This window comes from Triticum urartu, chromosome 1, assembly GCF_003073215.2.
Source record: "Triticum urartu cultivar G1812 chromosome 1, Tu2.1, whole genome shotgun sequence".
Taxonomy (NCBI): domain Eukaryota; kingdom Viridiplantae; phylum Streptophyta; class Magnoliopsida; order Poales; family Poaceae; genus Triticum; species Triticum urartu.
Window position 1 is genome coordinate 19884189 of NC_053022.1, and position 15685 is coordinate 19899873.

The 15685-nt window shown below is 48.6% G+C and overlaps 1 protein-coding gene across 1 annotated transcript; it reads left to right on the forward strand.

Moving 5' to 3' along the window:
- Window positions 1-6711: 6711 nt before the first annotated feature.
- LOC125542713 (tyrosine decarboxylase-like) lies at window positions 6712-8430 on the forward strand. Its single transcript, XM_048705911.1, has one exon. The coding sequence runs from the start codon at window positions 6732-6734 to the stop codon at window positions 8322-8324; it is 1593 nt and encodes a 530-aa protein (XP_048561868.1). The 5' UTR covers window positions 6712-6731; the 3' UTR covers window positions 8325-8430.
- Window positions 8431-15685: the final 7255 nt, after the last annotated feature.

Below are 15685 nucleotides of genomic sequence, written 5' to 3' on the forward strand. Positions count from 1 at the left end.
TCTCGATTTTGAGGAATTTTGGAGAAAAGCCTCCGAAACTACCCCATTCTTCATGCGAATTTGAAGAACACTGTAAAGCTACTTCATTTTGAGGCGTTTTGAAGAAATGCCCTAGAAGCTATCTCAAGTTCGAGGCATTTTAGAAAAAACGCCTCAAGACGGAGAAGATTTTGAGGCGAACTCTCCAAGTGCCATCTTAGACAGGATTTGTGAGGCATTTAGAGAACGCCCTTAGCGAAATGCCTCCAATTAACGGCAGTGTTGTACAAGTAGCATCAGCGTTAAGGAACCATTACAAGGATGGCCATCATAAAAAAAAAAGATGAGCATCATGCCCAGGCCAGCATGCAACACCACAGACTTATGAAGGAAATGCTCACAAGCTCTAAGGCTATTTCCAATGCATTGGTGCTTACATGATATGCTAAGTACATTAAAAACTTTAGCAACTAAAGCCCCCAATGCATAGGTGCTTAACTTGTTGGTGTCAAACATCCTTCATCTAATGATTTTGTAACTAAAGTTCTTCATGCATTGGTTGGATTCTTTCATTTAAGTGTTTTGCCTAGGTTCTCGTGTTTGATACTGCCACATCAGACTTTTTGCCTAAATGACAGCCTTAGCACCTGTATAAGATGAAGCATTGGGAGAGGCCTAATACCAGCTCAATGACAGCATAATAAAGCAAAGCGAACTCCCTAAATATCAACAAACTTCAGCGCCAGAAAGAAACCCAAAGAGTGCAGAATCCCAACCTACCCCACCCCCCACCCCCACTGTTTAAGCTGATTATCACCAGGAGGCAGTCTGACATGATCAGTACTATCCAAACATGAAGGTCAACTGCTAACAAGAAGGGTATGTCAAATAATTAAGATCCAACGAGAGTACTAGGTAGGAAAACAAAATTCCACTATGCACGGTATGTGCCCGTAAAGCATCTCCCATCTGCGGTTTCTTTGAAACTCAGACTGTATGTTCTTGGAGGGCGGCACCGTCCGGCGTCATGGTGGCGCCGTCTAACGGGTCTAACCAGGTTAATGCATTTGTTACTCCTGTACATGGGACGATGGAAGATGACGGGGGCGGATCATTGAACGTGCACATGCAGCGCACGCTCACAGGCCAGGGGTTATTCTCCTTTTCAGAAATAAGAAAAACAATTCTCGGTGCAATGTAAATCTCTACATTTCTCGGTATCCACACACAATAATAAAATTTGGGAGGGTCACATAATTTAAAACAAAAATAATAAATTTCAAAAAAAGATACTGATTTTAAAAAACATAAGCAGTCAACTTTTTGTAAATATTTATTTGAATCATATTCATAATAACACAACCATCTTGATAAATGTTGTGGACACCATTCACGCAAATTTAAGTGAAACCAATTTATGACAAGCTCTATACATCATTCCTAAAAATTTCAATGAACTTGCATGTTTTCAACAAACTTTTATGGGCTCCAATATATTTCAAACATTTTTAAGCCAATTTTAGTCATGTTCCAGACATCAATCGCAAATATTACATTCACGATATCCATTGATTTCATAATTATTCAATAGTTTTCACTAAATTTCTCTAAACTGCTCCCACCAATGTCATGATTGTGCTTTTGGAGTTGTTGTACGGCAAAAACGCAAGATCGCCAAGGATGCCGGTTCTTGTAGCTACCTAAGTGAACCATGACACCAACCAGTATGGTGGGATGTTGGATGGTGGTTTTTGGAGGCCATGCCACATAGTCGTCATTGTCGCCAGATCCAAAGGGTTTGGTCACCATAGCCACCAAATTTTGTATCCGCTGTGCTTCGGAGGATGGTCATCCAGACCGGGACAGGGTGTTGTGAGAGATAATTCTGTAGCCCTAGGTTGGGTCTAAAAGAATGATGTAATGCATCACCAATCTAAGAGCATCTCCAATAGAAAATGCAAATTTGCAGATGTAAAACAGGAGATGTAAAAATTTACATCTTCAAAATGTGCATTTTACATCTCCAAAAAAGAAATAACTCCAACGGATGATGGAAATTGATGATGTAAAAGTGCAACTCCAATAGATGATGCAAATGCGGAAGGAAAACTAGAATGGGGGCAGCTAAGCGGCGGTGGCCGAAATGCGACATTCAAATCGGGGCGGCGGCCGTAGGGCAAAAAATGTTCGGCGTAGCGGTGGTGGGTGTAGGGCCTGGGCGGTAGCTTGGCAGTGGCGGATGAGCAGCAATGACGACGGAAAATGACGACGTTGGAGCGGCGGAAAATACGGTCGATTCGCAGCATGAGGGCGGTGCGGTGGTGGCTTGGTGGGTGCATGGTGGTCGGGTGGTGGCTGGACGGGTGCTTGGCGGTCGGGTGGTGGCTGCAGCGACGGTGAAAATGGTTGCGGGGATGAACTGGACGAAGACGGTGGAGCACCGGAAAATACGTTCGAGTCGCAGCGTGTGGCGGAGCGGCGATGCAGTGGTGGCTGGGCGGGTTCTTGGCGGTCGGATGGTGGTTGTGACTACGGCAGAAAAGGAGCGACGGTGGTGGCAAATCGGGGCAGCGTCGGTGCGAATTGGGGCAGCGATCCAAGGCGGAGCAACGGCGGAGGGGCGGCGACGGTGATTGACGTCCAGAGATGGCATGGGCGGGCGGTGGTGGCATTGTTGCGAGTGAATCGTGTCACCGGCGGCTGTGCGGCGGGCGAAGAGAGGAAGAAGGAAAAGGAAATGATGGGCGGTTGGCAGTTGGCCCGCGGCTGCCGTTTTTACATCTCCTGGAGGCGGAGGTGTAAATTCTTTTTGTATCTACATCATTTGTTGGAAAGGGGGTTTTGGGCCTCGGAGATGCAAGATGCTCTAAGAGCATCTACGGCTGTGGGGGGGGGGGGGGGGGTTTACCTGCCTCAAACGCCGGGGCGGGCGGCCTGGTCTCTGAACCGTCATGAAAATGCGACCCAACGGTGCACCCCAAACCCGCCTCAAATGCCCGAGCTGACCGGCACCCCTCATATCCAGCCCAAATCTAGGGCGGATATGAGGCGGCCCGGGCGTGTCCCCCACTTCCGTCCGGCCCATCTCTGGTCCACCCGACCCCACAAAATCCCCCTCTAGAGCAAACGCCGGGCTCACTTCACTCCGCTCAGCTCAGCTCCACTTTCTCCAGTGCGTCAATCCCGAGCGCCGGTGACCATGTCCAACACCCGTAGCCATTCCGATGGCAACTCCGGAGATGAGGACGAGCTGCCGCTCAGAATCGCGCTAGAGAGCTCGTGGGTCGATACGGTCGGCAGCTTCATTTCATGAGCGATGCCGCCTGTGGCCCCTCGCCGACGCCAACGCTGGCCCTTCCTGCCCCGTGCGCAGATCTGCAAGGCAGCCCAATCAGCGCCGCCCGCCCGACGGCCTCCCCCACCTCCGGCCGCTGCTTCACGCAGGCAGCGGTGGGTTCTAGTGCCCGCTCCGCCGACGTTGTGGATGCGAACTCCGGAATCGGAGGCATGTGCTGCCTGCTGTGAGGCAGAGGGCAAGGGAGACGGGGGTCACGTCCGACGCGGTTGCGCAGTCTGCCCGATACCGCCACATGAAGCCAGTGCCCGACAAGGAGGAGCGTCTCCTCCGGTGGGTGTAACGTTAGTCACTTACCAAAGCAGAGACGGAGGCCCGGCGGCTTCGGAGGATCAACACCAAGCAACTCTGGATCGGCATTAAGCAGTCTTAGCAGGAGGCGACGGAGGCAGCCGCAGAGGTGGTGAGGGTGGACAAACTTATGGGCAAGCAGGATCGCATCGTCTGGTGTTTGAAGGGCTACATCATCATCTTCGGTTCCTCCTCCTCCAACGGGTCCGACTCCGATGACTCCGACATCGACCCACCTCCTGCCGCGAATGCATACAGCATCGCCGGCGACTGTAAGGGCAAGGGCCGGCGAGGAAGTGGTGAAGCTCCGCCCTCTCATATCTAGCTCGTAGTATCGTCCTGCTAGTATCTAGTTAGCATTTGCCGGACAGTATGAACTGTGTGAACTATGACCGATCTTTTGGTGATGTTTATATGTGAATTTATGCCCGTTTGTTATCGGTCTAGAATGTGTTTCCTGTCATTTTTGCCCGCCTAGTGATCTACGTACTACATTGCATAATTTTGTCTGGATATAAAGTGCATGATAAGAGATACGCGGTTGTGGACGCATGGATTTTGAAAAAGAAGGTTAAAACCTTAGTTCTCTGCATCAATCGATGCATACAAACATCTTTATTAATTATTCAACAAAGCTCTAACAAAAAAACTTTTAGCAGGTGCTAGTAATTAACGATCGATTACGTGACTGCGTGTGCTTGAGCCCCCCTGAGGCCGTGACTCAAACGTAGACTTGAGAAAAATAGGCCTATAAGATGGCCCACTGATGATCGTGGCCCCGTCCGTTCCTAATCCTAAACTCGCACGCCCAGCAGAGGCAATTAGCGCTAGGTCAAACAAAAGAGAGGCAATTAGCGCCGCCGGCAGCCGCTGTCCGCCCTTCTTGTAGCAATCAAAGTTGATTTAGATCAATTCAGGCTCCGCTGGTGTTGCGAGGGGCGATCGTGTAGGCTGCCCACATCAATTCTCCAGCGATAGAGCGGTCCAGCTAACTAGCCAAGGTTAGCGCTAATGATTATTTTTACTAATCTATCTCAATTCCCATCTTCTGTGTCTTCAAATTATACATCAAATTTAACTTTTCTTATTTTATGATCTGCAATACTAAGTTTTCTTAGGACCTACTAATATTTTGATCTTAACTTTTTGCGGAATATTTATATCTTTTTTACAAATTGTAGAGTCTAATTTGAACTGATACAAATACAACTTGGTAATTTTTAGTGTCGAAGCCATCCATTACTATGATAGAGCAACACTTTTTTTATTTCCTGTTTGGCCCCCTATGTCAAAATCCTGACTCCACCCGTGCGCACCCGGGTGCGTCCGCGAGCGTACAGCGAACGGATTTGGCAAGTTCGGCTGTAGATACTCTAAAACCACAGGTTGGATCTGTTCTCCGCGCCTCCTGGTTGGTGGCTGCGAAGGTCGTGCCAGGAGACCATTACATCGACCTGTTGGATGTGTTCGATGCATCAGATCTGAAGCTAGTGCCGGCACACGACTATGCGGGTACTGCCGATGACGGAGCAGCGGTGCTGAAGGATGTGCCAGCCTCGGGCAAGGTGGCCATGAACAGTGCACTAGCATTGCCAGTCGTCGTACCTTGTGCGCCCGAGGGCATGGTAGATCTGGGCGATGCAACTACAGTGGCATGCGTTCGAATGTTGGATCTGTTAGTGTCGATGTTCACAAAGGCTACGACAAGCACAACTTCATTCATGATGAATGCATGGATAGTCATGGCGGCAACGGCGGCGGCCTTTGACGACAGTGCCAAGATGATCAAGGGGCTCGACAACGCATCTGCCTGCACATTGGTATTTCTGCATATTTCTGCAAGCGTGATGACAATGGTTGCTTGCAGCACTTGCTGACATCAGAAAGAGGTTTTTCGCCTGATGCTTGGCAATGGCTATCGCACGAGCAAGCTCCACGAGAAAGCAACTCGGTTCGACGCTGATGGGCAAAGGGCGCATTGGTAGTTCCCATCCGACAACTACATCCGAGGAAGTGGCACTGACGGTATGATGGATGATATGTTGTCGGGACTCACGTCTGTGTGGAGTGACAGCGGCTAGATCCGCACCGAGACATGGGCGCCTCTAAAGGCCATGGCGGTGGTCTTAGGCAGGAGGATTTCCCACCGATTTGCTAATGCCTTTTTGGTCTAACGCTAAGTGTTGGCTCATGACCGCATTGAACGATTTCTCTTCAAAATGTTGATTCACACACCTCTTCATATCTGGGCTGAAAACTCTTGTCCTAACCGATACTAGCCAGGCTCCGCAATGACGAACTTGCATCATGACCTTGTTGAACGCGTTGTCCACTTGCTGTTGTGTTGGTCCTCATGGGCCGGTCATGGTAACTAGGAGGAAAATCCTTGTCCAAGTTATCTCGGGTCGGACGAGACGACGATGTCGTGAGGATGCTTATCTCTCATGAAGGCGTTGTGGCAGGAGGAAGTCGATCTAGTTATAAGTGTTTATTTTCATAGCATGTAATGATTCGATCGTAATTGCCTTTGTTCTGTACTCTACTTAATAATTACTACCTCCATCCTAAGGCGTACATTAAGTCAATGTTATATATATATATATATATATATATATATATATATATATATAGACACACACACACACAAAAATATGAAGCTAAACAATATCAAATCTATAACAATACATCCATCATTGAATATATTTTCACAATCTATTTATTCAATATTGTAACTGTTGATATGTTCTTTGATATATTGAGTCAAACTTTTTAAAAAACTTTTTGGATGAATTTATACTCCATCTATTTTGGGGCGGAGGGAGTAATAAAAATGACTGTGTGCATCAATTGATGCCGAAGGCTTTAACCTTCTTTTCGAAAAAAAATTAAAAGCATGGTGAAATGTGGATGTGTGAACCCACACTGTATCCACCCTAGAAAAAACCTTATTCATAGTAGCACCAAATGCCGTTGCCCCGGTAAGCGTCTCAGTTCCTATAAATTGAAACCGGGGCTGCTCAGGAATTGGCACCAGTCCACATTGCCAAAGCAATCATCAGTGTATCAGCGCGTAGGGCCATTAACAAACTCGAGTGCATCTTCACATATGGCCCCACCAGCGCAATGCTTGGACACGGTCACCGGTGCAACCGGCCAGAATGGCACCGTGCCGGTGATAGGGCACACGCCGGAGAAGAAGATGCAATGCCACAACCTGCTTGACGCCGACGAGTTCCGGCTCCAGGGTCACCAGGTAATCGACTTCATAGCCGAGTATTACAGCGGCATGGGTGACCACCCCGTGCACCCCAGCGTCACCCCCGGCTTCCTCCGCAACCTGCTCCCTACGGAGGCGCCGTCCCATCCGGAGCCCGACGCGTTCAGCTCCGCGCTCAAGGACGTCCGCGACATCATCCTCCCGGGCATGACGCACTGGCAGAGCCCCCGCCACTTCGCGCACTTCCCGGCGTCGAGCAGCACCGTCGGCGCCCTCGGGGAGGCGCTCACCGCCGGCATCAACGTGGTCCCCTTCACGTGGGCCGCTTCGCCGGCCGCCGCTGAGCTCGAGATGGTGGTCGTGGATTGGCTCGGCAAGGCACTGCACCTTCCCGAGAGCCTCCTCTTCGCCGGAGGCGGAGGGGGCACGATTCTTGGCACCTCGTGCGAGGCCATACTCTGCACTCTCGTCGCCGCAAGGGACCGGAAGCTCGCCGAGATCGGTGAGAACAGGATCTGTGACCTCGTGGTCTACTGCTCGGACCAGACCCACTTCGCCTTCCGCAAGGCCGCACGCATTGCCGGCATCCAGCGTGACCACTGCCGGGCGATACACACGTGCCACAGCGACATGTTCGCGCTGTCGCCCACGGAACTGCAGGCCGCCATGCAGGCTGACGTGGATGCCGGGCTTGTGCCCCTCTTCCTGTGCGCGACCATCGGGACGACCCAGACCACTGCCGTCGACCCCATCGGCGAGCTCTGCGCTGTCACCGCGCCGCACGGAGTGTGGGTGCACGTGGACGCGGCGTACGCCGGCTCCGCGCTCGTCTGCCCGGAGTTCACCTACGTGATACACGGCGTGGAGGCCGTGGACTCCTTCAGCATGAACGCCCACAAGTGGCTCCTCGCCAACAACGACTGCTGCACGATGTGGGTGAAGAAGCCGAGCGCGCTGGTGGCTGCGCTCGGGACCGAGCAGGAGTACATCCTCAAGGACGCGGCGTCGGAGGGGCACGACGTGGTGGACTACAAGGACTGGAACATGACGCTGACACGCCGGTTCCGCGCGCTCAAGATGTGGCTCGTGCTCCGCTGCTACGGCATCCAGGGCCTGCGCGACCACATCCGCTCCCACGTCCGCATGGCCGTGGCGTTCGAGAAAATGGTGAGGGCCGATGAGAGGTTCGAGGTTGTGACTGACAGGACGTTTGCGCTGGTGTGCTTCCGGCTTCGCCCACAGGACAAGTTCGGCGGTGAGAAGACGGCCAACGACCTCAACCGAGGCCTCCTAGAAGAGGTGAACGCGGTCACCTCGGGCCCCTACATGAGCGCCGCAAACGTAGGCGGTATGTTCATGCTAAGGTGTGCCGTGGGGAGCACGCTCACGGAGGAGCACCATGTCGACGATGCATGGAAGGTTGTGCAGGATCAGGCCTCGGCGATCCTTCGTAAGATGGAGATCATCTACAGCTCTAGGTAACCTACGAACTTGGTGAAGATGAACTTCGATTCAAGGTTCACCACAATAATTAGGCGGGCCACGGAATCATGCATGAGGATTGTACTTCGCGAATAGAGCTGCCCATGTAATGTACTACTACTTGCTTTTTGTTACGTCTGTATTTGAAACTATTGTTTACATTTTTTCCCTTTTCCCTAAAGGTTGCATAATAATTGAGATGTAAGGTGATATACACCTATTTCGACGGTTATATACATAAAGTGATTATATATTGTTTGTATTGTATTATGTGTTCCCGCTTCATTGTTTCCATTGTATTCTTGTATGTAACTTGTGATTCTACTACATCCCTTAAGTTATTGAATCGTGTGTTTCTGCAAACATGTATGCATTGACGTATATTAATAATAAACACCAAAACAATGTATTGGCAAACTCTTAAACATTGGTGTACCATTACTGCAGATCGGTGCTATTAGGCGCATATCATCGAATTATGTGCGACGAAGTTATCACACACATTAGAAAATAAAATCGTGTGCCTCAAAGTGAAATGTATGTGATGGCCAACACATCGCGCGTGATTGGGGAAGGAAAACATGGTGCGATTTCGTGCACATGGTTCTACTGAAATAAGCGTGTGAGATGAACTGAATTATCGCACACGTTTTTTCTAATGCCGTGTGTCTGGTTGTACCGAAAAAATTGCCCATCATGATGCGAGCCATCGAACACATAACTTTTAGATCTATCGTGAGCGATTTATAGCAAACAGACCATTTTAATAAATTGTGTGAGATATGTTTACAATCGCATACAGTTACACCGAAGGAGTCATGTGTGATGATGTTCACATGATTTCAATACTTGTAAATTTTCCTCGCTGCATGATTATTTAAAACATGCATAAAAACAATAATTGTAAATGAACAGAGGTTCCTAGGTTGTTATTTACATGAAATATTTAAAACATACATAGAGACCTCACAAAAAGATTAATTGATCATCATGTAGTTCTTCTTCGCATGCTTGCTAGCGCCACGGCCTGACCCCGGGGCCTCCTCTACTGTTACAAATGGAGGCATGTCATCACATGAACGATCCACTTGTACATGGCATAGCTTGTTTAAGCATCCTTGCCTCTGTACGTGATGTACTCTGGACTCGGACATTCCTCCCAGATCAAATGCTATTGATAATGCGATGAGATAAAAAGAAAGTACAGACTTACTAGGTGGGATATGATTTGCAGACCCAAGGGTCAGGGTGGGCTTAAGATTGAGAAGAGGTAAAGAATAGATATCTGCTCAGTAAATGATTATACAAGCTATCTGTTGAGACCGAAGGAACCTGGGTGCAAATTCTACTTAATAAGTACCTACAATCTAATACCTTGGCCCAGGTTACCATTAGAACCAATGATTCACCTTTCTGGAAAGGGCTTAATGAGAACGAAAGCATCTTTCTTCCATAGAACTAAATTTATCATTGGAAATGGTAATTCGACTAGATTATGAGAAGATACTTGGTTAGGGGAGACGCATCTTGCCATACAATATATGTCTCTGTATAATATTATATAGCGTCAGGAGGCTTATGTTGCTACAATATTATAGTCTACTCCTCTAAACATTCAATTTGGGCGATCCTTAGTAGGAGACCGATGGGATGCATGGCTACATCTGGTGCGGAGGTTGATGGATGTTCACCTCTCTGATGTGCCCGATACTATCCACTGATGAATCCATGTATGTAGACCTAATTGACTCGGACCCGATTCCATGATCAATACATATTTGGAAGATTAAAGCGCCACTAAAAACATAAATCTTTATGTGGTTTGTTAACAAGGAGGTGATTCTGACTAAGAATAATTTGGCAAAGCGTAGTTGGGAAGGTAGTCAACCATGTTGCTTTTGTGATCAAGATGAAACTATTAAACACCTCTTTCTCGATTGTCCGATGGCCAAACTTTTATGGCGTTCAAATCATATAGCTTTCAATATCGTCCCTCCAAATGGTATTCACACGTTATTTGGGACGTGGCTAAATGCAGTGGAGCCAAATATTGCGAGCCATATTTGGGTAGGAGTATGCGCATTACTTTGGGCTATACGGAACTGCAGAAATGATATGGTCTTTAACAAACAAACTCGTACACATTTTTTGCAGGTTATCGACATGGTCACTGCTTGGATCCGTACGTGATCATTACTCACTCCTGCGGAAGCCAGAGAGCCATTTGTTATTGGGTCTACACGATGGGAGAAGGTTCCTCGGGATATGTACAACCGATATGGATAGCGGTACAGTAATAGGCTAGGTGTTTAGTCATCTCGTCCTATTTTAGCCGGTTGTGGCAACTTTAATTTTTTTGGTTACCTTTTCTTTAGCTCCGAGTAAGCTTGTACTAGACTGCGGACCTTGGTGATACTTTGTTTAATGATGTGAACTGTTTACTCACGCCACCACTGTGTGAAATAGCAATGATCGTGCACACACATACCACGTTACCACTATACACTAGTAGTAGCAACGTTCACATAGCCTCCAGCGCCACCACTAATTATTTATTGATTTATAAAAAATCATTTATACAATTCATCCGTTGATTTATAAAATCATTTGACCTGAGTTTCTTATACCTCGCAATGGCGATGTTTTTGCATCGTTACCTTGTTGAAAGCATTGCTCAGATATGCTCGTGTCACATCCCTAGTTCTGGTATGACCTAGGCTAGCCCTTCATGTTTGCATCATGTTTAAATTCCATTTAAAATTTGAAATGGGGATTTGTGAAACCCTCAGAATCATTTCTGAAAATGACCCAAGTAAAAATTGCTCCAAAAGGGTTCAAGAAAATGCTCATGTTGCTCTCTGAAAATATTGGACAGAGATAAAAGTCAAATCAATATTTTTATGAGCTCCTAAGTATTTATTTTGGGCATTTGGAATTAATGCAGTAATTATTTGCTTTGGATGTATATTATATATATATATATATATAATATTGTCCAAAAATTATGCCACTTGTTGAGGAGCTCTAGAATAATACCATTAGCCCCTGCAAAAATTGGCATAAGAAAATAAAATGGTTTAGTATTTTATTTAAACCAAACAAATGTTAGAAAAATAGAAAAGAAAACAAAAAAGGAAAAGCCTACCTGTGCTTACCTGCCGCCTGGCACTGTGCAGCCGGCCTGGCCCAGCGGCCCAGCAGGCCGGCCCAGCCGACTGGCACTGCCAGTCGTCCCCTTCCTCGCGCCAGGAGGACAGGGGCACGCGCTCGCCGCGCGCAAGCACACACCGGCCACCTCCTGCTTCCCCGCTCGCCGCTGGAGGCACCCGACGACGCCACGCACCCCCCCTGAACACCGCTCACTCTCCCCAGTCCTCTCCTCTCCTCTCCCTCGCTTCCTCGCTCACGGTCGAGCGCTGCCGTCGCCACCGGCCAACGTTGCCGCAGCCACCGCCTCCCCCTCGCCCTCTTTCCATGTCTGCGAGCTCCGCCACCTCGCCCTGAAGCTCTCCATGGAGCCACGCGCCTCGGGAGGCCCTGGAGCGCCTCCATCGCCGTCGTCTTCATCTCCGGCCGCCGTGGATCCCCATCACCGCCCCGCCGACTTCAGTGCATCCCCGAGCTCGCCGTCAAGCCCACCGAGACCGCTGTGAGCTGCTGCTTCTCCTCCCCCTCTCCGTTTGCTCGCTTGCATGTCATAGCCGTCGCCCCCTTGCTTACCGTAGCCGTCGTCGCGCGGGCTCGTCGCCGGCGAAGCCCCGGTGACCAAATGGCCCCGCGCGTGCGTCTGTTGCACTCGCAACGACCCATGGAGCAACGCTAGCGCGACAGCCAGCTTGTTTGCAAGCCGCAACGCCGACCCCAAGCACACCCGCACGCCGGCCACCGCCACGAGCTCTTTTCCAGCGAGCTCCGGCCACCCCAGCTACTCCCACTTGCCCTGTTGGTTGCGCGCGTTCGCCAGCTTCACGTAGGTAGTCTCCGCCGCGCGTTTGGTCGCCGGAAGGCGATTTCCGACGCCTCCGCCGCGTCTGGCCTCGCCGGCGTCAAGTCGCCGGCGGGCTTTGACCCCGCAGACAGGAGGTTTGACCTTTTCCGTCGGTCGCCGACATGTGGGGCCCGGCCCTGTTAAGTTTTAGTTAGGATTAGTTTAACAACTAATTAAACCATGTTTAGCTAATTGGGTCACTGACATGTGGGCCCAACCCCATTAACTAAACCAGTTTAGGTTTATTTTAAATCAGGAATAGCTACAGACACTGACGTGTGGACCCCACACGTCAGGTTTGACCTGGTCAGCCGCCTTTGACCTGCTGACGTAAGCATGACGCTGTGCTGACGCAGTTATTCTTTTTCTGGAATTATTTTAAAACAGGAAATTCCAAAAAAGTTTTAAACTTCAAAAATTCATAGAAATTCAACCGTAGCTCAGATTGAAATAATTTATATATGAAAAATGATCAGAAAAATTCCATCTATCCATCTGTACCATTTTCATGCATGACAAACCAACCTATACATGATGTATATATGAAAACACACTTATGGCATATTTAAGAGCTTAATTAGGGGTTTAAATGGACCTCAACTAAATAAATGCTAGATGCATTAACTCAAACAACATCACATACTCATGCCATGTTCATGCATCATAATGTTGCATATGCTTGTGTTTGATTTCCGACACCGTTCCTTCTCGATAGGTCCTGCTCCGGAGAGTGTTCGAGAGTGCCTGTCTGAGGAGCAGTGCCCCCCTGTTGATCTACCAGGCAAGCAAACCCCCTTGTTCATTCCGATACAATCCTACTCTCTCGCTCCTGCTCTCATTTATTGCATTAGGGCAACAACGATTCAACTTCTACTTTATGTTGCAATAGTTAAACCCATTCCTCTGCATGACCTGTCATTGCCACAGTAAATAGTTAAAACCCACTAGCATGTGTAGGAGTTGATTGAGCCATGTTGTGTTCTTGCCATGCCGTGCCTGCTATTGCTTAGAGTTGTGTCAGGTCTGATTCATCGGGAATGAATTGGAGTGGTACGATATGTTCTAGTGCTGAGAGTTAAGCGTGTGAACACGATTTGGTAAAGGTAGCGGTGAGAGGCTCTGTAGGAGTACATGGTGGGTTGTCTCACTGGAACCGTCCTTAAGAACTGAGTTCGGTGTAAGTTGTCCAATGACTAGTCACTACCACACATTGGGCTCCAGGCGATCCAAGCTCTCTCGACTTATTAGACAACTTGATCTCTGTCCAGGAGTTGCAATTAGTTTCTGGTGTTTGTAGGTAGTGTTAGTAGTCTACCAAGTGGCACCCGGCCAGGTGGGCTTGGGACAGACTAGGCACAGTGACACGGTGTACCAAGTGGCACCCGGATGGTGGGCTTGGGAACCCTGCTCACATCGTTTGGGGCCGTGAACGACACCCCGGCCGGATCTCCTTGCGGATGGAACCCGAATAGGCGATGAACCTGGACTAGAGTCTTGTGTGGTTAGTCAGGTCGTGGCCGACATCCTCGCCAGGCTTCCGCTTGAAGGTTGCCAAGATACATGACGTGTATATGGTGATAAGTGGTGAGAGCGTGTGTGAAGAAGTACACCCCTGCAGGGTTTTCATGATCTATTCGAATAGCCGTGTCCTCGGTTATGGACTTCTTGGATGCTTACGTGGTACATAGACAACTTAAAGTGGATACTCTAAAATGCTCAAGACAAGTGTGAGTGCTATGGATGGCCTTCTCGTAAGGAGACGAGGATGAATCCATAGTAGTGTATTGATGTGGTGATTAGTGGACTCGTGTGCGCTGCCTCACCTCAAAGAAGTTTCTCGTTGTCGTAGAACAGGATAGCCACTGAGTCAAAGCTGGCTTGCTGCAACTAAACCCCACATTATCTTCTTGATACAATGCATGTATGATAGGGTCTGATGTAAGTCTTGCTGAGTACCTTTGTACTCACGTTTGCTTTATTTATGTTTTGCAGGTAAGACATCTGTCTCACTAGTAGTACCGCTTGGACTTCGACGAGTAGCTTGTTACCTTAGCTACGATCTTGTACCTTTGAGGGACTTGTAGATAGTCAGGCTTCTCGGCCTTTTTCTTTTGTAGTTGTCTGTACTCAGACATGTAATGCTTCCGTTGCTTGTATGCTCTGAATGATGGGTCATGTGACCCCTGTTTGTATTAATGCCATGTGGCTCTTCTGAGCATTTATCTATATGAGTTTGCGTTATGTTGTGATGCCATGTTGTACAGCACATACTTGCATGTTATGCGTACGTGTGACGTGTATTGCTATGTGTGGGATCCGACAAACTAGTTGTTTATCCTTGGCAGCCTCTCATATGGGGAAATGTAGTCTAGTGCTTCCTTGAACCATAGTAGTCCGCTACAGCCCGGTTCACCGGAGTCCTACTAGCCCAGCACTACTACTCAGGACACTTCACTGGCCGGCCTGTGTTTCACTTCGTTCATGTGTCTGTCCCTTCGGGGAAATGTCACGCAGTGACATCCGGAGTCCTGTTAGCCCAGTGCTACAGCCCGGATTCACACGCTGCTGACTGACATGCTCGATGTGAATCATGTATGCCTGTCCCCATGGGTTAGTGCCGCTTTGGGTTCACGACTAGCCATGTCGGCCCGGGTTCTCTGTCATATGGATGCTAGCGACACAATCATATACGTGAGCCAAAAGGTGCAAACGGTCCCGGGCCAGGGTAAGGCGACACCCGTGGGAATACCGTGCGTGAGGCCGCAAAGTGATATGTGGTGTTACCGGCTAGATCGATGTGACTTGGAATCGGGGTCCCGACAGCTTTGGTATCAGAGCCTGACTGACTGTAGGATTTCCAAGCCAACCTGGTCGAAGTTGAGTCTAGAAATTCTTTAGCTATATAGGGGAATTGATTGTGGAAGGGAACGTAAGGCTCTTTTTACTCCTTATACCTCATGCCCTTCTGATCTGAGTCATCCTATCTTTCCTACGGGGTTAAGGAACTAGGCTTCCTCTTCTGTCTATCAGGATCACATGTTACTACTCCGTAGTTTCTAAGGTTTGGTTGATCTGAGTCTTATCCCAGTTTGAGTACCTCCGGTGTAGCCTGTTTAGTAATATCTCAGAACCTTGGGTGATGATGTTAAGTTTGGTGCTACCCCGTCTTTTGCAGAATGTCTCATTTGAGCATTTTACTGCCGTTATGCTGCCGGATTTGTCCTAGGAGTTCGAGAGATACTAAATTCTTGTGCTACCTTCCGCATCCTATAGTTGATGCTGAATCCATCCTTGTTTTCCTTGGTTTTGTTCTTCAGGATGTTGCCGGTTAACCGAAGTTCTGTTGCTTGTAGCCGGAACCACGGAGATGGTA